The sequence below is a fragment of the Acanthochromis polyacanthus genome, chromosome 15 (assembly GCF_021347895.1).
Source record: "Acanthochromis polyacanthus isolate Apoly-LR-REF ecotype Palm Island chromosome 15, KAUST_Apoly_ChrSc, whole genome shotgun sequence".
NCBI lineage: Eukaryota > Metazoa > Chordata > Actinopteri > Pomacentridae > Acanthochromis > Acanthochromis polyacanthus.
Genome location: NC_067127.1, coordinates 26,886,677 through 26,914,642, shown reverse-complemented (window position 1 = coordinate 26,914,642; position 27,966 = coordinate 26,886,677). Strand labels below are relative to the sequence as shown.

The following is a 27,966-nucleotide window of genomic DNA, read 5'->3' as shown; positions in this document are numbered from 1 at the left end:
TAAACATAGAAAGATGGAAAGAGGACTGTCAGGAAGCCGTTCCGGCTCCTGCCCGGTTTTTGTTCCTGTCTCCCTCTCTCTCTCCCGGCTGATCGCCCGCTGGAGGACACCTGAGTGTGGCATGAGATTCAGCTGAGGAGTAATCAAGCCAACGTCAGTCACCTGCCTTTGCCCTTCTGCTTAAAAGCTCTCTGCTCCCCTCCTTGTTTGTGGGAGTATCAACTTTGGCTGACCTCCATGCTGCTCACCCTCAAACTCCTTCTGGATCCTGAGTGCTCTGGCCTTTTCCTAAGGATTACTCCCCGCTGGACTCGTTTGTGTTTTCTGAGTGTTTTTCTGGACTCACCTTGGTTACCTGGGGGGTATTCCATGAAGCTGGCTAAAACAGGCTGGGCTTACGCCGGTAAGCGTGGCTTGAACAAGGGGCAACTCTAATCTCAGCTGCAAGTAGTTCCACAAACGAGGCTCGGCTGTTTTTCAGAGACGCTTATTCAAGCCAGGCTGATCCAAGCCAGGCTGATCCAAGCCAGGCTGAGCGCGCGTCCGGGGGAGATAAAAAGCCCAGACGTGTCGATCGTCGAAATGATGATATTATGTCCAAAAACAGAGCGGAGACTTTCTTTTCAGCGGAGCAGAAACTTCTCACGGAGTTGTACGAGGACTACAGGGAGATTATCACAAGAAAAGGCAACACGGTTGTGATAAATAAAGCTCGAGACGCTGCCTGGCAAAGCATTGCCGACCGTTTAAATGTGTGTTTATTTTCTTTTTGGTTGATGCTAGAGGTACGGACCCGTACCTGTAGCATCTGTACTAGAGGTACAGACCCGTTAAGGTCACTGAAGAGCTGGCGCCGGTTAACTACTATTTGCTGCACATTACAGGCAGTTTATATGAATGACTTTGACGGCGAACATTGTATAATTTAACTAAAAATACACCGTCTTCTCTCACACTTTACGTAGACAATGTAGTTTTTACGCTTTTAGACGCCGTGTCTAAATTGTTTGAAGTCCAGTTCCTATTAATTAGTTTACCGCGTTCAGTGGTGGAAACGGCTGATGAACTCCATTGCAAATGTTCCCATTTAATTTCGGACCCTAATTTACAAGATAAAATTAAGGATGTCGAATATGAAACAAACACTCGCGAATGGTGAGGAGCAGCTCTTTAATTCGGCATGAATTAAAAAAAAACACAAACTCGATTTACTGTGATATTGTGAGATTTGTTTGTGGTGATGTAAATTAGCCATTCAACAGAGTCCACTAACATTAAAGTGACTGTGACAGGGTCTGTGTTGACAGACGCAGAAAATACGTCAGGGTTTTGTTTAGGTTGTTAATATGTAATAGTCTGTCGCTACTTTTGAAGGTAAAAAAATACTTGTAGTTTGCTGGCTGTTAGTTCCGCCATTCATTCCGCAGATTCACCTCGAATCACGGAAGCACCTTCATCAGTTTAGCCGGCTCATTAATGTCTATGTCCGTCGGATTACCAGCCAATCACGAAGCGCGTTCATCAGCCGGCTCATTAATATTTATGGTAAGGGAAAGTGCCGTATCCGTAGGCCACAGGCTACGGGTACGGGTCCGTATCTGTAGACACTACCTTTCTTTTTAATGAAGCACTTAGTCTGAGCGTACACACGCACACGTCTAAAAATTTAATTTTCAGAGGGCAAGTTTTTGACACCGATTAGGGATAACCCACAACTGCAGTGGTTGATGACTTTTTTTCCCTCACCCTGAAGTTTGTCACACTACTGTGGCCCAGAGGAGATCAAGCTTGATGAAATAAAGCTTTTCAAAACCCATTGAAGACATTTTTTATGTGTGTATAAACATATATATGCATATATATATATGAGAGAAAGAGGCTACAACATAGCCTGGTTTTTTATAATGTGATGGTGGTTTTCACTTTTTACTCTGGTAGGCCTAATTCATGTTCTTGTTTTGACAAATATATATCCACCATAGATGAATAAAGCAGCAGGTAACACCTAAAACCAAAGTAGGAATACTTTGGAAAAAAGGGGCAACTTCATGTGGAGATGTTTCATCAAACACTCAAACTTTGAATAAAAAAGCAGAAAAAAACATGTAGGCCTATAGAGGAGATGTCATTTTTATTAGAGATGATGGTGCTACTGTGCCCTACATTTAAATAAGGGAGTAGACACAAATGAGCTTGTACACAAAATAGTTATCTCGTCATTTGGCATCACCTTTGGATTATCATCATGATCAGATTGGACCGCTGGTAAAAGGAAGGTATTCTTTATGGAAAACTGTGGCTGTTGTGTCCTGCTTATTTTAAGACAATCTGTGCCTATTCCTGTTACGTGTTGACTGCACTTTGAGGGTGAAAGAAGAAAGAAAATGAGATATTTCCAAGTATTTACCGCTGGTGGATTCGAACCCATGGCGCAATGAAAAGTGAAACGAGATTTAATCTACTTAACTATGCTTTAACCACTGAGCCACAGTTGTGCACTGTGACAAAATGTGTAGTGTAATATGATATAGTTTGATTCTCGGTTATTCCGGCGTTATTTAAATAAGAAAATCTAAAAAAGGTCTCAATGTATGTCACCGAACAAGAACATCATTGATTACAGATCAAGATGAATTTAATGAGTAACATGCGGTTCACAGGCGTCTTTCTGAAGCTCGTCAGAACCTTCTCTGACATGGAGCTAAAGTAAGTTTGACTGTGAGCCTGCCCCGGACCAGGCTTGTCGCTCTGGCTGAGTTACCATGGTTACCAAGCCAGGCTAGCCCTAAGCCTTGTTGGTGGAACTAAACTCTCACTAAAGTTAGCGAAGTTGACCGAAATAAGCCAGGCTTAGACCTAAGCCAGCTTCGTGGAATACCCCCTGCTCTCACTTTTGAGACAGACCTACTGCGTGTAAGTACGCTCTGTTCACCTGAGTTAATTGAAGAGGGTTTAAGGAGAGAGTTGCTGTTTGAACTCAACCCTGCGCCTGTTTCTAGTTATTTTGGTGGATGTGTTTTTGGACTTTTTCTTAATAAAACCCTTTGTTCTATAACACCTACTGTCTTCCTGTTGGTTACTGCTCCTGGGTTCTACAACCACCCCCACTCGTAACAAGGACAGACTTAACCAAATTTACATCATACACTGGGCGACAGAGTGACAAGAGAGGAGGCTTAGTCTTTTGTAGAATGTTGATCCAGATCAGGAGATCTAACTTCATGACAACTTTAAGTCCTCCTACCCACCGACTGTAATTTCTACAAACACATTTACTGCAGTGCACTGCTCCTGGTTTAGAATTAATCTCTGCTGTGTAAAGCTTGGTCGACCTCCAGAGCTGCTTTTTTATTCCAGCAGGTTCCTGTCTACCAAATATGTCAGCTGAATCTGCACATGATAAAAACAAACTCCATAGTGTTGCAGTCCTCAAATTGTTTACTGATGAGAAAACATTATACATTACTAAAACAAAAATTCATACTTTTTCTTACTGCAATTTGGGGAATCGTGCATTTTTATTTTATTATGTTTATTTATTTTGTGTTGAGAGTGAGATGAGAAGATCAACACCACTCTCATGATTTGTGTGACATACATGACGCGAAGTGAAGTGTTGTTCACAGAGATATTACATTTGGGACTTTTTTGTTTTTGTCAGTGTTTTCTGAAAATAGTTCTCAAGTTTTCTTCAAGACAGTGTTGCAAGTATCTACGCAACACTCCATTCTATTGTAAAAACATAAGATAAAACAGCAAATTTCTTGCTTGGTTGCAGACTGCTGGAATTTCATGAGAAGAAGAAGAAGAAGAAGGAAGCATTCAGGAGTTCTCTGAGTTGTCTGATTACCTGAACTGATTTCAGGTGTTCAGTCTCAAGTGCTTTAGGACTGTTGGCTGGGAAGATGGGGGAGTCTTTTTCTCTTTCCTTTTCCAATTATACAGCAACAGCAGCAGTCTTAAACTTTTTTTTCTTTTCCCAGCATTACCCAGCTACCTGAAAACTAACGCTTGGAAATGACTAGCAGGTAATATTTGTTCATACCAATCTCACATAACTTTGAACACTTTTGTCAGTGGTCAACTACAACCTTTTGGATCCCAAAGGATGTATTTCTGTTCATTAATATATGTTAACTGCACTCAATATATAGATTTTCCTGGTTTACCAAAAATCAGGCTAGGAAATGAAATACAGTACTTACACTATTTTCTATTGTTTTGCTGAGTCACAGTGATACTGATTTCAAGTCATCATGTGATAAAGTGGTACAGTTTCTTCGAACCCTGACTCGTAAGAAATCACTGGAGCCAGAAGGCGAGGAGTCTAGTTTCTGCCGATGCCTGACCACCCTGGACCTGGTGGGCCTAGGTGTCGGTAGCACACTTGGAGCTGGGGTTTACATGCTCGCAGGAGAGGTGGCAAGGGAAGTTGCTGGTCCCAGTATCATCATCTCCTTCCTGGTAGCAGCAGTGGCTTCAGTCTTTGCAGGGTTGTGCTACGCTGAGTTTGGAGCTCGTGTCCCTAAAACAGGCTCAGCCTACCTTTATAGCTACCTGGCTTTAGGAGAAGTTTGGGCATTTGTGAGTGGCTGGAATCTGCTGCTGTCCTATGTCATTGGTAAGTTAAGCATAAAGAAGATTCATGTGTTTTTTAGACATTGAATCATTGAATTGGATAAACATACTCAATGAGTTGCACAGATCAATAATATTTTGGCTTAGAGCTGTTGTTTAAAAAATTATAGGTGAATTAAATTTGCATTATTTCCATGTATATGAAAACATATATGTGTGTGTATGTGTGTAAATATATATATATATATATATATATATATATATATACATACAGGGTGTTCCAAAAAATGTATACACACTTTAAATAATTGTAAACTAGGTGTTTATTATAACTCGTTTAATTTTCAACATGTAAAAAAATTATAAACATCATTCTATTGTATTGTCACCGCCTGTTCTCAAACTGATGTCGGTTCTGGTCCAGACACTGCCGACAACGCGAAGCGATGAAATAGCACACATCATGAAACAATTCCCTTGGTATTTGTGTGCATTCACGTTCAATGGTTGCTCTCAATTCAGTGACTGTTGCAGGTCTCATTGCGTAGACTTTGTCTTTTAGGTATCCCTATAAAAAGAAGTCTAGCGGTGTGAGGTTAGTTAGTTATCAGCTGTTAAAAGGTGTATGCATTTTTTTGGGACACCTTATCTATATATACACACACACACACACACACACAACCACCACGACCACCACGAGTGTAGAACATTTTGTTCTAGCAAGTGTTTTCAACAGGTGGTTTTACTGTCAGGACAGCTAAGATGCAGCATTCACTGTGTCTGCATTGTTCAGTGATTTGAAATTGTGAAACAAAACATTTCACAATATGGCACTGACATTTACATGAATGATGTTCTTCTAAGCCTCTCTCTTTATCTTTAATTTAGGAGTATAGTCATTTTATCCGCAGATGATGTGGTTGTAATATCAGTAGTTTAGCTGTAAAGCAGCAATTTTGAAGTCACAGCTGATTAACATGTGGTCTTAATTGGTTGCGTTTCAGTCACTGTTTCAACTCATTCTGTTGTCTGACACCAGAAACAGAAAAATTATGTCAATGGGAACACAATTATTTGGAACTTCATCTTTAGTTCAGTACATGTGGACACAAAGAACAGGACTAAAGCAAAACAAGTGACATGAAATCACATGAAACCTCCATGTCATGGTTAATTGGTTTCAGATTAGTGTAATGCTTTCACCATCCTTGTATGTCCCTTAGTTTTACAATTTCCAAAAAGCTCAAACCTGTGAGTATATAATCAAAGCTAACAGTAACATTAGCCACATTTGCTGCACCACTGTGCTAACACTAGGGATTTTCCTTTTGCTGTGAAGACTCTTGTGCACCCAGCAGCAGAACATCTGGTCAGCTTTGCTCATGGTTAGGACGTTTTACAGGTAGCAGATGCAGCTGCTAAATGTGAAAAACCAGGTAGACTGTGAGGCATCTGCTCATTCAGACTCTTGAACCTATTGTATGTTGCCTGCTCAGACAGACAAAGGTAGAAACTAGCTTTGAAGGTAATGGCCCAATATTTTTTACAGCAGAGTTGGTGGAGACTAAACCAGAGCTAAAACTAAAGCAAATGTTGGACTTGGAGTGTTTGGTGGCCAGAAACTCAATTCCAAATGAAGATGTCATAATATGCTAGTAACTGCCACCAGGTGGCTAAACTGTATGTAAACAGTTTAGGTTTACATACAGTAGGTTTACATGTACTGTAGGTTTACATTGTTACTTTATGCTGTGTTCATGTCGTATCACAATTATTATAGGATCCTGGTGTGACAAGAATGCTATTGCATTCTTGTCATATCCTTAATTCTGGATTTTTCTGATGGATTGGAGAGTATACATAGACTTGAATTTAATTACTTTAATTTAGTCAGTGCAGTGTCATGTCAGTTTGAAATGGTTCTTATGTGTGAACCCTCATCCATCTTCATCATACAAGCACTCCCCCTGAAGTCATAGTAGAATCATGTTCATCTATGTTAAACTGGTCTGAATGTTGCTGATTTTTCTGGTTGTTAAATCTATCTGCTTAAGAAAATGTACTAAATAAAATGTTTTTGTTCTTGTCAGGAACATCTAGTGTAGCGAAAGCCTGGATTGGGGCTTTTGATGACCTGACACATAATGTTATTGCTGAAACTCTGAGAAAACATACACCAATGGACTCACCTGGCTTGGCTCCATACCCGGATTTCTTTGCTGCCGGGTTAATAATGTTGCTATCTGGTAATAGTAATACAACTTTCTGTTTGAAGATGGAGCACAATGAATATTGATAATGCAAGATATTCTTCAAGATGAAGTTCAGCTGCAGTTTATACTTTTTTTGTTCTTTATTTTCAGTGATACTTGCATTTGGTATGAAAGAATCTGCTATTGTCAATACTGTTTTTACTGCAGTCAATGTGGCTGTGTTAGTTTTTATCGTCATCTCTGGCTTTATAAAAGGAGACATCAACAACTGGCGAATCAGCGAGAAAACTATTCTCAATGGAACTCACCAAGTGGAGTAAGTTGACTTTATACAAATTTTTCATTCAAATTAAAATCATTTCAGTATGTCATTAAAAGCAAGTTCACCTATTTTAATAAGAATATATTTCCTTACTCCCTATATTGGTATTTTGTAAAAGTCTTCACCAGCCTTAAATCATTGATTTAGGCTGGGTCTAAACTAAATGAACAACATTTTTTATTAGACCACTATATCTTAAACTGTGTGTGTGTCTGTATAATGGCAGTTTTTTTTGTTTGTTTGTTTTTTTTGTTTGTTTTTTTGGGGGGGGCTGGGTAGTGTAATTTAAAGGAAGGTCAATTTACAGTTCGCTTGAAAAATGGCATCACCACTCATGGAAGATTCCCTAGAGCTTTGTGCACAGATATTGTGATAATTTTTGCGGCAAGAGTTTTCAGAGACTGTCAAATTCCTTTTCCTTTCCTGACAAGCACAAGAGATTTTCAAAATGAACACTAGTCTTACTTGATTTATTTTTTTCTTCTAATAAATTCTTTTTTCTGCAGACCTTTGTAAAGCAATTGAACCCTAAAACAGAAACTGATTAAAGCACTAAGGCCTTGTATTTTTTCACCGAATAGAATTTGTAGTTATCTGATTTGAAGGAAATTTTATTATTGGTTCTTTACTCTCAAGAATGTTAAACTATGTCATGCTGGCACTTTAAAAATCAAGATCTAACCATCTTACACACCTCAAGTGTAGGCTTCAACTAAGTAGCACATTTAATTGAATATACAATTGTCATTAAGCAGATCTACTTGTACCATTATAAATACATATTAACAGAATATAGGCTATAGTTTCTGTTCTCAATGCATCACAATGGTTTTAGCTGCTAACTTGTAAATAGCAAACATAATTTATATTGTATATGGTGATAACTGATATGGCAATCCTTCTTTTGTGCAGGAACCTTACAGTGGCCTACAATGAAACAAGTGACTTTGGCATTGGCGGGTTCTTTCCCTATGGCTTTGATGGAACTTTGGCAGGAACAGCAACGTGTTTTTATGCTTTTGTTGGATTTGACTGCATTGCTACAACTGGTACTGTTGAGTGAGATGCATAAGATAAGTTTTGTATGACTTGACTGAATAAACAGCTTCTGTACTTAGTATGATAAGCCAAGACATAATTGACCACTCTGACGTGATATGATGTTCAGCCTTGATGTGTCATCAAAGCTACTCCAACTTGCTGAGATAGAAACTCTCTGAGTTCTGAAGGTCACTTATGGTATCTGACACCAAGGTGTTACCAGCATGAGCTCTAGTTCTTCTAATTAGTGAGTCAAAGCCATCATGGATCAGACTTGTTCCAGCACATCTCCCATCCTCGTATTGCTTTTGAGAGGCCCTCATCACTACTGGTGGAAGCACCCAACAAGCCTTGTTGTTTGAAAGATGCTGTCACCTAGTTGCCTTGTTTTAAAGATTTGGCCAATGTCTAATAGATCATAGATTTTGACATGCTTTTATTACCAGATAATCGATAAATAGTTAATCTGATTGGTCATAATGTCTTGTCTGTGATTTGTTCAGTCAGATGGGTCAGTTCTTGAACCTAAACTGCAAAATGTAACGTTGATTTGATGTGTGGTTCTAGGTGAGGAGGTGAAGAACCCACAGAAAGCTATTCCTCTTGGGATTGTGGTGTCCCTGCTTATCTGCTTCTTGGCCTACTTTGGTGTGTCAGCTGCCCTAACACTCATGATGCCCTACTATCTGCTCGATACCCACAGTCCACTACCTGTGGCCTTTGAGTACATTGGCTGGGAGCCAGCTAAGTATGCTGTGGCTGTAGGATCCCTCTGTGCACTTTCAACAAGGTACTGATCTGTAGCCTTAAAGATGAAGTTTTCTGTAAAATCACCTACGTCCATGACAAAAATTGAGGTAAAGTTAATTTTTATGTGAATAACAGATTTCTTCTGGCTGGAAATGACAATGGGTGATGAAAGGCTAAGATGTTCTTGAAAAATCTGAACAATCTCTATGGTTCTTTAATTATATTTTCGCTAAAAAATGACATGTTCAGATTTTTTCAGACACCTTGGAATGGTCTTAAATTGTTTTAAACTATGCAGTTTCTATACCATTCCTGATGATCCTGCAATTTCTACAGTGTTTTACATTATTTTTAATGCTCTAAAACAGCTAATGAAGTTTGAGAACAGCTGATGCATTGGCTCTCTAGTCAATTACCAGTCAACTGTAAAGCATGGCTGAAGCTGCAGAATTTGTGAGCTGCTATTAGGGCCCATCACTGAGAGCTTTGACTGCTAATGACATGAAGAGAGGCAAACAGTTTTAATCTGAAATATTCCAAAGGACTTGGTAGTAAGCAAAAAGTGCCTTGGATTCCTGAGAAAATGGTATGCATAACTCTGGATATGACATTTACAGTAAAAGATTTCACTTTTTTTAGCCACTTGTTTTTCATTTCTGGCCAGAAGAAAGCTAGTGGTTAAATAAGAAGTTTCTTACAAATGGATATTAATATTGTGAATAGCCATTTTATTCTTTCTACTACAAATACATTCTACCCTATACTACATTAGCTTTTGCTGAAATCTTGAATCACATTTACATTGTTAGCGTTTCTGTTGAACTTCACACAACTATTTTGTTTGCTAGTCTACACATTTACACATATGCCAGCACAAATTGTATGTGACAAGACAAGAAACTTAAAATAGTTCTCCAGTGGTTGAATTTCCATGAATTTGGACACGAGCTATATTGGGAGAAAACTCAAATTCACAGTAGAAAGGCCAAGTTCTCTGGTTTTTAGTCTCAAATAGCTCCGAAGCACTGAAACACTGGATGTACATACAAACACCACTGACGTGTTTTAATTAAAGCTCTTCTTAACGTCATGTGGTCAGGTTGTTACACTTGCCTCTGTAAATCTGTGTTTTACTTGATGATACTGTCCATTTGTTTTCTCTCACAAGTGAAAATATTTAAAGGCAAGAACACTGTATGCATCTATTTGCACAGGCTGAGTAGTATTACAAAGTAGGACTCATGAAGTCTTCATTTAAAATCTGATCACTTGACAGACAGAATTTTTGTGCATACTATATCATACAAAATTGATTGAATAACCTCTTAGCCAGCTCAGCCTTCACTTCTGATGTGATTCTTCCACAGTCTTCTTGGAATGATGTTTCCAATGCCAAGGGTGATCTTTGCCATGGCCAGAGATGGGCTCCTCTTCAAGAGACTCAGCTACATGAGCTCCAGGCAAAGTCCTGTCTTAGCCACGCTTTCCTCAGGAGCTGTGGCCGGTAAGGCAGCTGCAGCTGATGTTTATACTCAGTATTGCCTGAGAACTCTGTTCATTTTGTCCCAATCAACACCTCATGGGTTACTTTACCCTTTCTAACCAAACTCATTACCTGACCTAAACTAGATGTCTTTGTACCCCAGTCATATTATTACTGATGTAAACACAATGTTTCCATAATCTTAAGTGTACCATAGATGCACATAGAAACAGAAGAACTAACTTAAAAATTGAAGACAGTATTTTGCTCCATTGCACAAAACAAACTTTCTGCATTTTGTGAGTTCAAAGTGAAGCGAGGGTTTTCTACTACAATCATCAATGAGGTTTATACAGATTTATTCTCCTTATGTACACACGTGGACAAAATTGTTGGTACCCCTCAGTTAAAGAAGGAAAAACCCACAATTCTCACTGAAATCACTTGAAACTCACAAAAGTAACAATAAATAACAATTTATTGAAAATTAAATAATCAAAAACAGCCATCACTTTTGAATTGTTGATTAACATAATTATTTAAAAAAACAAACTAATGAAACAGGCCTGGGCAAAAATGATGGTACCTCTATAAAAGATTGAAAACTATTTGACCAGAGTGACATGATTAACTCAGGTGTGTCATTTAATTGACATCACAGGTGTTTCCAAACTCATAATCAGTCAGTCTGCCTATTTAAAGGGAGACAAGTAGTCACCCTGCTGTTTGGTGAAAAGGTGTGTACCACACTGAACATGGACAACAGAAAGCGAAGGAGAGAATTGTCCCAGGACATCCGAAAAAAAATTATAGACAAACATCTTAAAGGTAAAGGCTATAAGACCATCTCTAAACAGCTTGAAGTTCCTGTGACAACAGTGGCTCATATTATTCAGAAGTTCAAGACCCACGGGACAGTAGCCAACCTCCCTGGACGTGGCCGCAAGAGGAAAATTGATGACAAATTGAAGAGACGGATCGTTCAAATTGTAGCCAAAGAGCCCAGAGCAACCTCCAAAGAAATTAAAGGTGAACTCCAAGGCCAAGGTACATCAGTGTCAGATCGCACCATTCGTCGTTGTTTGAGCCAAAGTGGACTTCATGGGAGACGACCAAGGAGGACACCACTGCTGAAAAAAACTCATAAAAAAGCGAGAGTGGAATTTGCAAAAATGCATGTTGACAAGCCACAAAGCTTCTGGGAGAATGTCCTTTGGACAGATGAGACCAAACTGGAGCTTTTTGGTAAGGCACATCAACTCTATGTTTATAGACTCAAAAACCAAGCATACGAAGAAAAGAACACTGTCCCTACGGTGAAACATGGAGGAGGCTCAGTAATGTTTTGGGGCTGCTTTGCTGCATCTGGCACAGGGTGTCTTGAAAGTGTGCAAGGTACGATGAAATCTGAAGACTATCAAGGCATTCTGGAGAGAAATGTGCTGCCTCGTGTCAGAAAGCTTGGTCTCAGTCGCAGGTCATGGGTCTTCCAACAGGACAACGATCCAAAACACACAGCCAAAAACACCCAAGAATGGCTGAGAGAAAAGCGTTGGACTATTCTAAAGTGGCCTTCTATGAGCCCAGATCTGAATCCCATTGAACATATGTGGAAGGAGCTGAAACATGCCATTTGGAGAAGACACCCATCAAACCTGAGACAACTGGAGCTGTTTGCTCATGAGGAGTGGGCCAAAATACCTGTTGACAGCTCCAGAACGCTCATTGACAAATACAGAAATCGTTTAATTGCAGTGATTGCCTCAAAAGGTTGTGCAACAAAATATTAAGTTATGGGTACCATCATTTTTGTCCAGCCCTATTTCATTAGTTTTTTTAAAATAATTATGTTAATCAACAATTCAAAAGTGATGGCTGATTTTGATTATTTAATTTTCAATAAATTTTTATTCATTGTTACTTTTGTGAGTTTCAAGTGATTTCAGTGAGAATTGTGGGTTTTTCCTTCTTTAACTGAGGGGTACCAACAATTTTGTCCACGTGTGTATTTAGTTGAATGGGAAAATGAAATGTAAATATAATAGCTTAGAATTATTTTCATTAACCGATCTTTATTTTTCCCCTTAGCCCAACAAGCATCCAAAAAACTTCAGATAAAGAAAAATGTCCTATTACCTCTTGTACCACCTGTATGCACCAAAGTCCTATCATAGTTGAACTTGTTTTATGGCACTTATCCTGACTTCTTGATTGTTTTTGTCCTGACAAGATCCTTGCTAGTGTTGTATCTACTCTCAGATGTACATAACTTTGGATGAAAGTATCTGCTAAGAAATTGTTTTGAAATGAAATTCTAGAATTACAGACTGAAGGACAGCAATGCACCAGATTAACTAACAAGAAGATTTCCAATTTGGGACTAATTAGCAGTTTATAAGTTGACAAACATGGGTTCTTGTTCATGGGTCCATAAATAAATGTCACAAAATTGTTGCAGAAAATAGCCTCATTTGGCAGAACAAAAATGGATATATATGTGACTAAAGTGTAGGCTACAACACACCTAGTGAAAGAAACTACACTTTATGCTTAAAACTGCACTTGTTAATTTAGGGGCACTATCCTCAGCTTTCCTGAGGAAATTATCGATTTAAACTAAGTTTCAAAGAGACTTAGATTAAAATGAGGTTTATCAGTCTCATTTTGAAAGTCGTAAACTCTGATTTCATTGACCTCCAGTTCCCAAAACAAAGAAATACACGGTAGAACCAACGATAATTATACACAAACATTTATTAACTAATACTACAAACAAACAAATAACAATGACATGACAACAGCAGACAGTGAATTAATAAATGTAGATAAACTCGTGAACTGTGATATTGTCACTGGAAGCAGTTCGTGGAAAAGGTGATGAATTTAGATTTGAAAATTGGAAAATCAATTGCAATTTGTAAATTCACCTGGTTAGCAGAAGAAAAGTGATACTTGCATAGCCTTTGTAGTAGTGAGAGGGACGTCGCTGCAGGATGTGAAGCTGTGAAGATCTGCTGGATGAGTTGGTTCAGGAACGCAGAGACAAGGAGACACTTTGGCAGGTTTGCATTGCAAAAGTGTGCTGAAGTAAAAACAGGAAGAGTCAAAGCTCATAGATATCAAGAAAATATTTGTGCTGTTGTAGTTCTTAGGTAATTCTTAAGTCCAGTTGCATTCTTCTAAGAGTCAGTTTTTCTTCAAGATTTTCATGTTCTACAAGCCCTTTTTGCAGGCCCAGTTACAAGTCCAAGTTGAATTTTTCTAAAACCCTGAGTTACATTCTTCAACAAAAAAATAAATCTAGCCCAAGACAAATTCCAAAAGAAAGCACAAACTAAAACTCTGAAAAAGCCCAGTTGAATTCCAGTGAGTTCCTCTTTGTAGAAAGTTTTGGAGTCAGATTCAAATCAGCATCTTACCAATCATGGATGTATTTCCCCTGTTTTGGGTGGTGTTGGGCTTCACTGTCCAGGAGAGGTCAAAGGCCAAATACCTTTATATCTTACTCTAAGTTTATTTCTTAAATGTAGACATCCAGTTGTTCAACATCTATGATGATCACAGATCTGAATTAACACCAAATAAATGATTAAAAAGACGCCAAACACAATATAGGTATCTCATATGGTTCCCGAGATAATAATAAAAGATGTACACGAGAATGAACTTACAAATAGACTTTAGGTAAAACTTATAACATAGTAAAACATAAAAGCATATACATTCACTAATATTAAGAAAAAGACATAGGGCGAATATATTTTTAGAGTAAAAAGTCCCTCTTTGTCTTTCACCACGTCTGATGTGTACGTCAGCGCGGTTACTGCATTCGCTTCGGTATCTGGCTGGCTGGGTAAGTATGTGTGTGTGTATGTCCGTTCAGATATCTCTGCAAGTGCTGAAGTCAGGATAATCAAACTTGGCACTGAAGATCGGTCTAAGGTCCCCTGCTCAGTTGTGGAGTTAGAGGTCAGCTGATCAAGGTCAAGGTCACAGGGGTCACTTAGCACATTTCTTGCATTTTGCATCATTTGTATATGAAGGGATATAAGTAGGATGATCAAAATTGATACAGAGTATCATGCATGGGTGTGGTTCTGCCATCTACTGAGGGCTCATCTAGTTTGTGGCTGCAGTCTGTGACAGAGAGAAGAGGGGGTGTTTGTGTGTCGTGTGTGCATCTTCCACAAACACTTCAGATTTGATGTGTTCTTCTTCCATAGTGGTCCTGATCAATCTGGTATCAGAGATTGAGTTCAGATTGTCACTCTGGTGATGCTGCATTTCTTTAGTGTTCTGATTTAAACTGCTGAATCCATTCCTGCACACAAGTTCAGTGTTTTAGGTATTCAGATTAGAAGGTCAGAATGCTAATCCTGAGGTGTGGTTTTCCTCACAGTCGACACTCTTTGACCCTTATCAGATTCAAGGGGAGGTAGGAGGCATCCTGTTGTCTCCAAAAGTGTTGAGTGGTCATTCAGTAGTAAACCTCCAATCATCATATGTTCCATTTGGAGGTGAATTTTGGGTTAGCTGTCTCCTGAAATGATGTTTTACCAAATTTACAGTTTTGAAAAAGGGCCTTTGGATCCTTGCGTGTTGCTCTGGAATGTTCTGCTCGTTAGTACGCTACACCTGTGGTCATGGAAAGGATGCTAATCTGTCTCAGAAAGGTCAAATTATTCAATTCAATTCAATTCAAAAAACTTTATTTGTCCCCAAGGGGCAATTCAAAGGCACGTAGAGCAGTCAGTGCAATGGAATAATAATAAAGGCAAAATACTATGTACAGAAATAAAAACTAAAAAATTAAAATGACAATACGGTAAACAATTTACTAGTGCAAATATACAAGTGTATGTCAGTAGTACAAGTAGAATAGTTGCAATGGCAATGAGGTAGGTACAGTAATAAGTCAGTACAGATGTAAAATGCAGAGTGCAAAATGCAAATGGAAAAGTTCACGAGGTCCGTGTTAAAGTCCGTGGGAGGTGGTGGCAGTGGGTGGGGGGTGTTGTGGTTATGAGTTGAGTAGTTGGACCGCCCTGGGTACAAAGGTGGCCCTTCTCCTCTGTGTCCTACATGCGGGGCAGCGAAGCCGTCGACCAGAAGGAAGCCACTCAAATGCAGAGAAGAGAGCATGTGAGGGGTCACTGATGATCCGGTTCGCCAGTCTGCATGTTAAGTGCTCATACACTGCAGATAGAGTTCTCAGAGGAAGTCCTATGATCTTGGAACAGACAGTGACAGTCCTCTGCAGGCGGTTTCTGTTCTGGAGGCTGATAGAATAGAACCAGCAGATGATGGAGAATGTAATGGTGCTCTCTATGAAGGAGTAGTAGAATGTCTGGAGAATGTTCTTATTTACTCCAAATGAGTTGAGTTTCCTTAGGAGATACTGCCTCTGGTGACATTTCCTGATTATCTCCTCTGTGTTAGAGGAGAATTTCAGCTGGCTGTCAAAGATGGTGCCCAGATATTTGTACTCCTCCACAAGCTCAACAGGCAGTCCATGGATGGTGGTGGTGACGGCTGTAGCCAGCGCCATCTGCTTGTTGGAGAAGGTCACCACCATCTCCTTGGTTTTTTCAACATTCAGCTCCAAACAAGAGTCATCACACCAGTCCACAAACTCCTGGAGGACTGAGCTGTGAGACCAAGAAGGTCCTGACAGCAGAGACAGGAGGACTGTGTCGTCTGCATACTTGACCAGGTGGGAGTTGGGCTGTGTGGATCTGCAGTCATCAGTGTAGAGGATGAAGAGAAGCGGAGAGAGGACACAGCCCTGAGGAGAACCAGTGGAGGTGTGAAGTACATCAGAGAAGGTGTTGTTGACCCGCACCCTCTGTGATCTGTGGGTTAAAAAGTCCAGAATCCACAGGATGAGCTGATTATCCAGGTGGAAGCGGGAGGAGAGTTTATGAGCCAGGATGTGAGGCTGGAGGGTGTTAAATGCAGAGGAGAAGTCAGCAAACAGAAGTCTTGCTGAAGTGTTTGGGTGTTCCAGGTGACGGTGTACAGTGTCCAGAATGAATGTTTTGGCATCATCAACACCTCTGCTCGTACGATAAGCGAATTGGAGAGGGTCAATCTGTGAGTTAGTTACTCTGATGACATGTTGTTTCACGATTCTCTCCATTGCCTTCATCACGAGAGAGGTGAGGGCCACAGGTCTTAAGTCATTGAGTACTTTGGTTGTACTCTTCTTGGGGATGGGGATGACTGTGGAATGTTTCCACAACTGAGGAACTCTATTACTGTCCAGGGAGTTTTGGAAGACGGTTTGAAACACACCTCCCAGCTGTTCTGCACAGTGTCTGAGCACACGACCGCAGATGTTGTCCGGGCCGGGGGAGCTGGTCTCTTTAGTCCTCCTCAGGGCTCTGGTCACCTCCTCTCTGTTGAAGGTCAGTGTGCAGTCAGTGGGTTGGAGTGTGGTCCTGATCTCCTCCAGCTGTGCGGTGTTGTCTCTTTCAAACCTGGTGTAAAAAGAGTTGAGGTCGTTGGGAAGAGATGTAGGGCTGCTACCGTCCACATGGATGGTGTTTCTGCAGTTGGTGGTGGTGTTCACAGCAGCCATGTTCTTCAAGCCCTGCCAAGCTGAGCGGAGGTTCCCCTGTGTGAAGTTTTCCTCAACTTTGTTTTTATACTTCAGCTTGGCTGCTTTTATGGCACGCTTAACTTCCCTGTTGACCTCTTTTTTCTCTAATTCAGAGCCAGTGAAAAAGACCCTTTTCTTCTTGTTGATGGTTTCTTTGAGCTCCTTGGTGATCCATGGTTTATTGTTGGGAAATATTGTGACAGTTTTGGAGGGGATAATGCTATCCACACAGAAAGAGATGTAGGAAGAGATGGTGTCGACCTGTTCACTGATGTTATTGGAGGGGATTAAAAAGTTATCCCAGTCTGTGGACTCAAAGCATCCTTGTAGGGCAAGAATGCTGTCTTTGGTCCACTGCTTGATGTTGCAGATGATTTTATTGGCTTTCCGTATAATGGGGATGTATGCTGGAATGAGTAGAACAGTACTGTGGTCAGCAGAGCCTAGAGGGGGGAGAGCAACAGACCTGTATGCATCTGGAACTGACCCATAGCATTTGTCCAACGTCTTCCCCAGGCGTGTGGTGCATGTTATGTACTGCTGAAAACCTTTCAGGGCTTTCCCAGGGGAGCAGTGATTGAAATCACCGAGGATAAACTTAGGTGAGTCGGGGGAGATGCGTTCCAGGTTGTCCAGTGAGTTCATGATATGTTCTGTGGCAGTGGCGGCATTAGCTTTGGGATGGATGTAAACCAGAATAACAAAAAGCTGTGGAAACTCTCTAGGTAGGTAGTAAGGGCGCAGCGAAACAGCCAAGAGTTCAATGTCTGGAGAGCACAGTTTCTCCCTCACAACAACGGTGGAGCACCAACGTGTGTTAACGTACAGACAGACACCTCCGCCATGTTGTTTACCGGTGAGCTCTCTGTCCCTGTCCAGTCTCAGAGTGGGGGCAAAGCCATCGATATGCAGCAGGCTGTTACAGTCGTTGTTGTTTAACCACGTCTCCGTGAAAGCTAGAATCGAAGCCGTCCTGTACTCGTGCAGGTAATTGATGTTAGCCTGTAGCTCGTCTAGCTTGTTACGGAGCGAGCGCACGTTGGCTAGGATAATGGAGGGGAGCGGCCGCTGTTTACATGTCTCCCGCTTTAATCTGGCTCTTACTCCACTTTTTTTCTTGCCTCTTCGTGTTACCTTGTGCTTGTGGTGTGAACGGTGGCGGAGTAATTCCTCTGGAACTGAGTCTGTGATGGTGGCGGGTTGAGGATTGGCCAGCATTAAGCAAAGAAAACAACTAAGGAGATTTCTGAAACTACTACAATCAAGTTAAGAACTGTCAAATGCATTATTGAAAACCTGGAAGGATAGTGGTGAACCATCATCTGGGAGGAACAAATGTGGTTCATCATGTGCTCTAATGAGTCCAGATTTAGCCTCTTCCAAAGTGATGGGTACATCAGCATAAGAAGAGAGGTGGATGAAGTGATGCACTCATCGTGGCTAGTGCCTACAAGCCTGTGGGGGTTAGAGTTATGATCTAGGGTTGGTCAGGTTTAGTATTGTTATGTGTCCAAAGAATGAGGTCAACCTGAGTATACTGAATGACCAGATCTTTCCATCAACAGAGTTTTTCTTCTCTGACGGCACGTGTTACGGCCTGCAGAAGCGGATGAAAAAGAGCAGCGCACACAATGTAATGCTCCTTCAGCAACTCCAGTCCGAATGGCGCACAGCGGCGGACGGTTCTGCTTTCCGGCTCCGGCAGGCACAAGCAATCAAACACGATCAAGTCTAAACAAGCGGATCACAGATCCTGGCAACCTCTTGGCTCACAGATCCCTCAATATTCATGTAGTCTCTCAAAGTTTTGGCATGTTTTTTACAACATATTACACAATTTTAACTACAGTATATTTAATAGGTTCTAAATGATAATTTTAACAACAGTATACAGCAATATTTTAATCCTGCAGAACCCTCTTCAGGTTGGTGTAACTGTTTGTTTTTCTTGTGACATATTCATTCATGACTATCACACACTCCCCTGCAAAATTAGATGTTGTCCCGACATCACACTCTCAAATCTTATGTTCCAAATATTCAATTGTAGTTTGAAGGTAATTGCAACATAGTTACAGTTTTTTCATAACAACCAACATACATGTACTCTTATCTATCACTTTACTAAGCCTTGTGATCTTCTCTCCTCAGTTAAGCAGTCTTGTACTAAATACAACAAACAATTTAAGTCATTTTGGCTTTTTATGTAACTAGTATCCCTGCACAAATAGGGGTTGATAAAACTGAAAAGGATTTGTCCACATTGTCATTGGTTGAACTTGTCTGTATGGCATAGGTTGATACTGACAAGGCATCTCATTTGCATGTGCAGCACTGTAACATACTGGGGTTCCTAGTTGGTCATAGGTGAAGATTTTAGGGGGTCGCCTTTCTCTTCTTGGTAACTGATGTCCTGATTCTCTATTACCATCACCAAGACCTGAATATGGGGATTCTGGAATCTCATCCTGGGCTCTTTCAACTGGCTGTTCATCTTCACTTTGATTTCCATCCACTTGCAGCATATTTTCATCCTGCTGTATCTCAGACTCATTTGTGGGCCTTTCTTCAATCAGCGGCCTATCAGCACTTAACAGTGTCATTTCTCGGTCACTGTCTTCCTGCATATCAGCAGGCTCAATAGTCCTGTCCATTATGGGCACCTGAGGCTGTACTACTGGTCTGTAATAGTACACACATTCATCTTCATTTTCTTCCTCTCCATCATTCACATTTTCTGAGACTGTTTCTGTCATCCTTTTCTGTTGTTTCACTGTTGTTGGCTGGATTTCTACAGGTAAGTGATCACATGGCAGTAACAGGTTGCGATGCATGATTCTTGATCTCCCTCTTCCCTGCTCAGGTTTAACTTCATAGACTGGGATGTCTTCTCCAACCTTGCGGATCACAACATAGATATTCTCTTCCCAATGATTACGAAGCTTCCCAGTGCCTCCTCTTGGTGTCAGGTTTCTAACAAGGACATGATCACCAGGATACAATACTGAGCTCCTCACCTTCCCATCATAATGTCTTTTACTTCTTTCTGTTGACTTCTTTGCATTCGCTTGTACTATGTCATACGCGTCCTGCATTTCATGTTTCCATTTCTCCATGTATGTTTGATGGTCTGTTTTCCCTGTCTCAGTGGTGAGGCCAAACAAGACATCAATAGGTAACCTTGGAGACCTCCCAAAGAGAAGGTAAAAAGGGGAGAAACCTGTTACCTCAGATCGTGTACAGTTATATGCATAGATCAGCTTGTTCAAGGATTCTTTCCAGTTTGTCTTCTGTTTGTCAGTTAATGTCTTTAACATTTGCAACAATGTGCGATTAAAGCGCTCAACTTGCCCATTTCCCTGGGGGTGATAGGGTGTTGTTCGCGATCCTAGCACGCCACAGTTCTTTTTTAGCTGAGCCAAAAGCTGGTTCTCAAATTCACCGCCTTGGTCATGATGTATGCGAGCTGGCAGTCCAAACTTTAAGGCATAGTCATTGAATATCCGATCAGCAACTGTTTTAGCAGACTTGTTGGTGGTGGCATAAGCCTGTGCAAAACGAGTAAAATGATCAATAACTACCAATATGTACTCGTAACCACCTTTACATTTGTCCAAGTGGAGAAAATCTATTGACATTAGTTCAAATGGCTGCGTGGTGACAATACTGGTGAGAGGGGCTCTTGTTTCTTTACATGGTGTCTTCTGCTTCAAACATGTACAAGTTCTTGCCACATAGTGTTCAATTTCTTTCTGCATGTAAGGCCAAAAGAATCTATCCCTGATCAGTGATGTTGTTCGTTCAATCCCTTGATGACCCATCTCATCATGCAGCTGCTGGAGTACAGTGGTTTTATATTTCTCAGGTAAGACTAGCTGTGTTTTGTTCGCTGTCTTTCTGTGGAGAACACCATCTTCATTAACATGAAGTCTCTCCCACTCACGCAGGAGACATTTACTTTGCATACTGAGGGCATTAGACTCATGTCCTAATGGCTTTTTGTCTCTGATTTTACACTGCATTACTGGACCGATAGCCTGGTCATCTCGCTGTGCATGTCGGATCTCAGTAACAGAAAATGGTTTGGGTGTCTCACCACTGGCTGCTGAACACTGGAGAGAACAAACCTCTGGGCAAACTCGTGATGACCTCGATTCTTGTGACTTGACAGCTTGTGTTATCGCTGACACACAGTCCGATGCTAACTCTTCAGTAAACTGACCCATCATCTCCTCAATATTCAGAGGCATTCTTGACAGACTGTCAGCATCCACATTCTCTTTACCAGGGCGATATCGAATGGTAAAGTGGAAGTCCGCAAGCTCAGCGACCCATCTGCACCCAGTTGCATTGAGTTTAGCACTTGACAGGACATAGGTCAGTGGATTATTGTCAGTGAACACAGTAAAGGTAGGTGCATAATACAGGTAATCCCTGAATTTCTCGGTGATCGCCCACTTCAAAGCAAGAAATTCCAATTTTCCTGACTGCAGATGGTAATTCTTTTCAGAAGCAGTTAATGTTCGAGAGCCAGAGGCTATCACACGGAGTTTATCATTCTGATGCTGATACAGGACTGCTCCAAGACCATGGTTTGAGGCATCAGTGTGGAGGACAAAGGGTTTTGAGAAATCTGGGAACCCAAGGATTGGTGGCTCCACCAGGCAGTCTATCAGCCGCTCCAGTACACATTGATGTTCTTCAGTCCACAGAATGGGTTTGTGAGACGGCACTCCTTTAGTCTTTCCTATAGCTCGTCGTGTGTTCATCCTGTTTTGTGGCCCACTGTTGTCTTCTGCTGTCCCTTTCAACAAATCATAAAGTGGTCCAGCAATACGAGAGAAGTTCTGTATGTATTGCCTATAATAGCTTAACAGGCCCATGACAGCTCGCAGCTCTCCTACATTGCTTGGTCTTTTATCTTTCAAGGCTCTCACAGCGATGGTATCAGCTGGATCGATTTTACTGCCTTCGGCTGAAACAACTCTTCCCAGGTAGCGGACCTCATGTTTAAACAGTTCACACTTGCTGGGCTTAAGCTTGATTCCATACTTCCTCAACAGCTGGAGCACTCTACGAACATGGTCCACGTGATCCTCAAATGACTGACTATACACAAGTGTGTCATCCAGATAGGGGACGCAGATGTTGTCTCGCACTTCCTCCAAACACTCCTCCATACACCGCTGGAAGGCTGCAGGTGCGTTCATTAGCCCAAATGGAATCCTTATCCATTCGTACAGGCCCCATGGAGTTACAAATGCTGTCAAAGGTCTGCTGTCTTCATCCATGAATCCTTGGTGGTAGGCCTTTCCTTGGTCCAACAATGAGAACCATGAGTTACCACCAAGACTGTCAAGAATGTCCTGCACTCGAGGGATTGGTTGTCTGTCCGGATGAGTCTTTTTGTTTAGTTCTCTATAGTCTATACAAAGACGTAGGCTGCCATCTTTTTTTCTCACACACACGACTGGTGAGGCATAAGGTGAGTTATATTTCTTCACCCATCCTTGTGCAATGAGATTGTGCAGATACTCTTTCATTTCTTTGTATAGTGGTTTTGGCACTGACAAATAGGTGCGTGCTACAGGGTCCATATCCTTTAATGACATGCTCAACTTCAACTTGTTAATGCATCCAATGTCATCATCTGATTTGGAAAAGGAGAAGCATTCATCTCGAAGCATGTTCTCCACCACTACTCTCTCAGGTTCACTCAGGTGACTCAAGTTGACTGGTGGATCCCACTGAGTATTAGTTGCTTGCTCACTTTCAACATTCACATTACTCACTGACACTGGGGGACAATGATCAGATTTCTCCAAAATGGTTGCTGGATACACAGCCTGGACCTGCTGTAAAGTACCCACAATAGTTTTTCCTAACAACTCAATATCATGGTCGGTTGGATTTTGCACACTAAGTACAATGTATGGTGAAACACCACATCTGAGCTTTACAACAGTCTCACAAAACTCAAGGCCTTCTGCCCACTGAGGATTTATGTCTGGCTCAAAGAGAAGTGTAGTGTCTTTCTTCAGTGGTGGTGTCTGCACTTTACATTCAATCTGAACAGAGGTGTGCTTTGGTATGATGACTTTCTCTTTTGTTGTCTTGACAACATAGTCACATGACTGTTCTGTAGTCACTAGTTCAATGAAAGCTGAAACACTGTCTCTCTGAAGGATCGGGAAAGCTGCTCTCAGTGTTTCATGCAACTGTTCTGTTCTGTTGGCATCAAGCGGTTCTATGGTGCTGGTTTTCACTATTCGTTCAATGACATTAAAACCTAAGATTGGTTGTGAGAGGCTGCCTCCCTTCATCACTAACATGGGGACAATAAGTTCTTTGGCATCAGAATCATCTGCAGCTAATCCAGATGTGACCTCAATGAAACCTCTGTAGGGCATGTTCTGTCCATTGGCAGCTATGATTTTCAAGTCATCTGGTGCGTCAAGTAACTCAGACACATCTCTTAGTTTTTCTAGTGGCAAATGTCTCTTAATCCACTTCTCATCAACAATGCAGACTTGAGAGCCTGTGTCCCATAATGCTTGAGTTCTATGGCCTTGTATATAGCAATCAACCACACACTGTCTTCCTACCAAATCAACAAGACAGGATCGGCTGTCTTCTTTCTTGGTGTGGGTGACATTTACTCTTGGACGAGAGTGCTGGTTTCCCTGTGGATGAAGATGTTCATTGCATTTTTTTTTCTGTGTTTTGGCCAGTGTTCAACTTGACAGATTTTGGAGCAGTAATTGTCTTTTTTACAGGATGCACATCTTTTGAATACTCTGTCTTCTCCAGAGACACCACAGTGTGAGCAGTTCTGTTGGGACATTCTGCTTTTGCCGGTTACTCCCTGTCCCGTGGGGGTAACCCTCCTTCGTTTAACAAACTCTCTTTGTCTTTTCTAGTTCCTCTCATTCTACAGCCAGCAAGGAAATGTTCAGTACTGCCACATCTGTAGCAATGAGTGCAATAGTCACTTCCACTATGCTGACAGCCAAAACATTTTCTCAGGCGTGCACGACTCAGAGTATGATACTGGTACTGTGGTGCAAACCTCTGTTGGTATTGAGCAGTATCTCCTCTTCGTCCTGGTCCTGGGGGAGGCCAGCAACTCTGCGGTGGATACTGAAACTGGGGAGGACTGCATTCCTGTGCAACAGATGAAGGTATGTACTGCGTCTGTGCTGAGTTAGGTTGCCTAATGGCCTCTCTGATTTGTGCAACTTCAGCACCTAGGGTTTTCAGCGCTGCGATGTCAGAACGCATTTCTTTCAGTTCGTTTAGTACCTCAGACTGGGTTTTGCTGGTGAGTTCCAAATTTGGGTTTTTCCTTTTTTTTATCTGCAGGTGTGTCATTAGACTGGACTAAGTGCACTGACATTGTTCGTTGTTGGGCAAGTAGTTTCTTTTTGTTTTGTCTCTCTGCTTCATTTGCGCAGGCAATGTTCAGTTTCTCAAGGAGCAGTTCATCACTTGTTGTTGTTTGTTGCAGGTATGGTTGAAGGTCACTTCGAATACTATCATTTTGCAGGCCTGTGAGGACAGTATGAAGGAACATACTCTGCACAAGGACAGGATCATATTTGAGACCAGATTCTGCTTCCTGTGATGCAAACAGGATTTTTTGTCTCAAGTCCAGGGCTCGTATCAGGAAATGTTGTGGGGTTTCTTTGCTGCTTTGGACCTCTGAAGTGAGTTGTTTGTACAATTCTGTTGCACCTTTTTCTTGGTAATGGGACCTTAGAATTCTCCTCAGGGTAGGTAACGTCAAGTTTGTTTTGCCCTCTAGGTAGCTGCGCAGTTGTAAGCCTGGTGCAATTGCTCGAATCACTGCATCGACTATTTCTATGTCAGGAAATCCTTTGCTGATGCCTTGCTCAATTTGATGTGCTAGACTAGAAAATGTGAGTTTGTCTCTTTGTCCTGGTTCTCCAACCTGGCCTGATAATTTGAATTCCCTGCCCCACTGTAATGACAGGCGAGGTTGTGGCGTCGGTTGAGGAGGAACATGGTCTTTTCGATTACTACTACTCTCCTCACTCACTGCCTGTTTGGCCCCACTGGTTTGATTTGCTTTCTCTTGGAGTGACAATGCTAATGCAACCTGTAATTTTTCTATCTCTTTTTGCAACCGTTCTCCCTCTGGAGGTTGCATAACCTGGTGTGGCTCCACATCTGTCTGTTTAGCATCATCAGCTACTTGTTCTAGCACATTAAGTTCAGCAGCTTGTTGTAACTCAGCAATTTTATCTTTTAAAGTCAGTAATTCCGCCATCCCTTGATCCTCAAGGTTATCCAGTTCTTCTCTAAGTATCTCGTGACATGTGAAATTAGCGATGAATGACTTTTTCCTGATACTTTTTCAAACTTTGGCCCAGCAATAGTTAGGAAGTCACAAACTTCAACCAAAGCATCTCTTGTCAGTGTATACAGTGCTCCTCCAATTTCCAGTTTTAAGTCTTCTCTCTCTGAAGAATCCATCTCCATCTCTGACCAGTGGACAGAATCTGTGTGATGTAGGACGTTCTCTTTGTAGAGTAGACGATGCAGCTCTCCTGGCACCAGCGGTTGACCTCAGCTTGCCTGCAAGTCTCTCCACGCAGTTGTTGAACCACCATGCAGTTTCATCCACCTTGGCTGTCGGTGTAGGGGGAGGGTTTGAATGATGATCTGGACGTCTATCCTGGACAGCTGGCCCTCATCACATCCAATCCCAACGGTGCCTCCAAAATGTTACGGCCTGCAGAAGCGGATGAAAAAGAGCAGCGCACACAATGTAATGCTCCTTCGGCAACTCCAGTCCGAATGGCGCACAGTGGCGGACGGTTCTGCCTTCCGGCTCCGGCAGGCACAAGCAATCAAACACGATCAAGTCTAAACAAGCGGATCGCAGATCCTGGCAACCTCTTGGCTCACAGATCCCTCAATATTCATGTAGTCTCTCAAAGTTTTGGCATGTTTTTTACAACATATTACACAATTTTAACTACAGTATATTTAACAGGTTCTAAATGATAATTTTAACAACAGTATACAGCAATATTTTAATCCTGCAGAACCCTCTTCAGGTTGGTGTAACTGTTTGTTTTTCTTGTGACATATTCATTCATGACTATCACACACGGACATATTCCGAGATGACAATGCCAGGATTCATGTCGCTCGTATTGTGAATGAGTGGATCAGGGAGCATGAGACATCATTTTCACACATGGATTGGCCTATACAGAGTCCAGACCTCAGCCCCATCGAGAATCTTTGGGATGTACTGGAGAAGACTTTGCACAGCAGTCCAACTCTCCCATGACCAGTTTAAAATCATGGTGAAAATGAATGTATCTTTGGACATTGCAGAAGCTTTTTAAAATGATGCCACAGCGAATTAGTGCCATGCACAAAGCTAAAGGCAGTCCAACAAAATATTAGAGTGTGCGACTTTATTTTTCGGCCGGGCAGTGGGCATAACACTAAGTCAGCAATATGTTGGCTTGTTGTGCACATGGGAGCGAGAAGAAATTATGTAAACTCCCTGAAATCATTTCATAGTTTTTATCTGGACATGAAAAAATAAAATGCTGTTAGCAAGCTCTTAACAAGTCCAGGAGCAGCATGCGAAACACTATACAAACATGACATCTATGTTGTGTTTGAAGCTAACATACAATTTTCTTTCTTGACACATGCACATTTTGCATGAACTGTCCACACAGTAAGCACATGGTCTGAGGCCTTGGGCTGCACACAGGGGTGCACTCAGACTCCCATGGACATGATGAAATTTCTCCTATGTGAAAACAAAAATCATGAACTGGCCATAATATATAGCTGAGCTGTCTGTCACGAAAACCAAGCAGATGTCAGCCCCCCAAAAATCATTATTTTCCATTAATGTAAACAAGCTGACAAAATGTCAGGTGAACTTTAATTGGTGTTACTATACTATAAACATTGTATATTCAGTATATACATTGCATGTCAAATTGTAGACTTCTGTTTGGTCTCTGACTTACACTGTATTTGGATGTCTTTTACAGCTTTCTTGGTGCTGTTATTTGACCTAAAGGCACTGGTAGACATGAGTTCTATTGGGACCATCTTTGCATACAGTCTTGTTGCAGTGTGTATTCTCAAACTGAGGTACGTATAGCGTATAATAACAACATATTAATTTATGTAAATATGCCACCTTTTTTTAGAAGATTGTTTTAAAGATTCACTCACAGCATCCTGAGAAAGTAGCTAGAATACTCTGCTTTGACTAATAGTACTGCTTAAAATCAATTAAAATCGTTAATCAGGGCTCATGCTGCCAGAGATTCAGGCCATTTTTCATCCTCCCGACAGAGAAATCTGACCTTCGATCTTGGTCTGAACCCATGTTCAGCCTAGATTACTACTCCACCAAGGAATGCTGCGGAGTCAACTGATGATCGGCATTGGTTTGTCTGTCTGTCTCTAGATAGATAGATAGACTTTATTGATCTCACAAAGGAGAAATTTACCGTTACAGAGCTCTTAGGAACAAACAGGTGTGCAAAAAGTCATGAAAGGTGCAAGTACAAGATAACTCTTATATACATTGTTATAAGATAGAATACTTTTCTTATATACATTGTTATAAAATAAGATATTGCACATAATAACAACTACACAGTAGTGTTATACAGTCTGATGGCAGTGGGGATGAAGGACCTGCGGTAGCGCTCCTTCTTGCACTGAGGGTGTCTGAGTCTCGTGCTAAAGGAGCTGCTCAGCTCCACTACAGTCCACTGCAGTGGGTGGGAGCTGTTGTCCATGATGGATGAGAGCTTGGCCAACATCCTCCTCTCGCCCACCTTCATCACAGAGTCCAGTGGGCAGCCCAGGACAGAGCTGGCCCTCTTGGTCAGCTTGTTCAGTCTCTTCATGTCCCGCTCTGTGCTGCCGGGGCCCAGCAGACGACAGCGTAGAGGAAAGCAGAGGC

At 41.5% G+C, this 27,966-nt stretch overlaps 2 protein-coding genes across 2 annotated transcripts in view; both read left to right on the top strand.

Moving 5' to 3' along the window:
- The window catches only part of LOC127537399 (piggyBac transposable element-derived protein 4-like), a 206,159-nt gene that overhangs the window by 165,034 nt on the left and 13,159 nt on the right, over nucleotides 1-27,966 (top strand). The gene's annotated exons all lie outside the window — the stretch shown is intronic.
- LOC110967628 (cationic amino acid transporter 2-like) lies at nucleotides 14-27,430 on the top strand. The gene is made up of 9 exons (XM_051960124.1): nucleotides 14-55; nucleotides 4,252-4,621; nucleotides 6,669-6,824; nucleotides 6,942-7,107; nucleotides 8,026-8,162; nucleotides 8,722-8,944; nucleotides 10,272-10,408; nucleotides 27,038-27,140; nucleotides 27,388-27,430. The coding sequence occupies exons 1-9, from the start codon at nucleotides 14-16 to the stop codon at nucleotides 27,428-27,430; spliced, it is 1,377 nt and encodes a 458-aa protein (XP_051816084.1).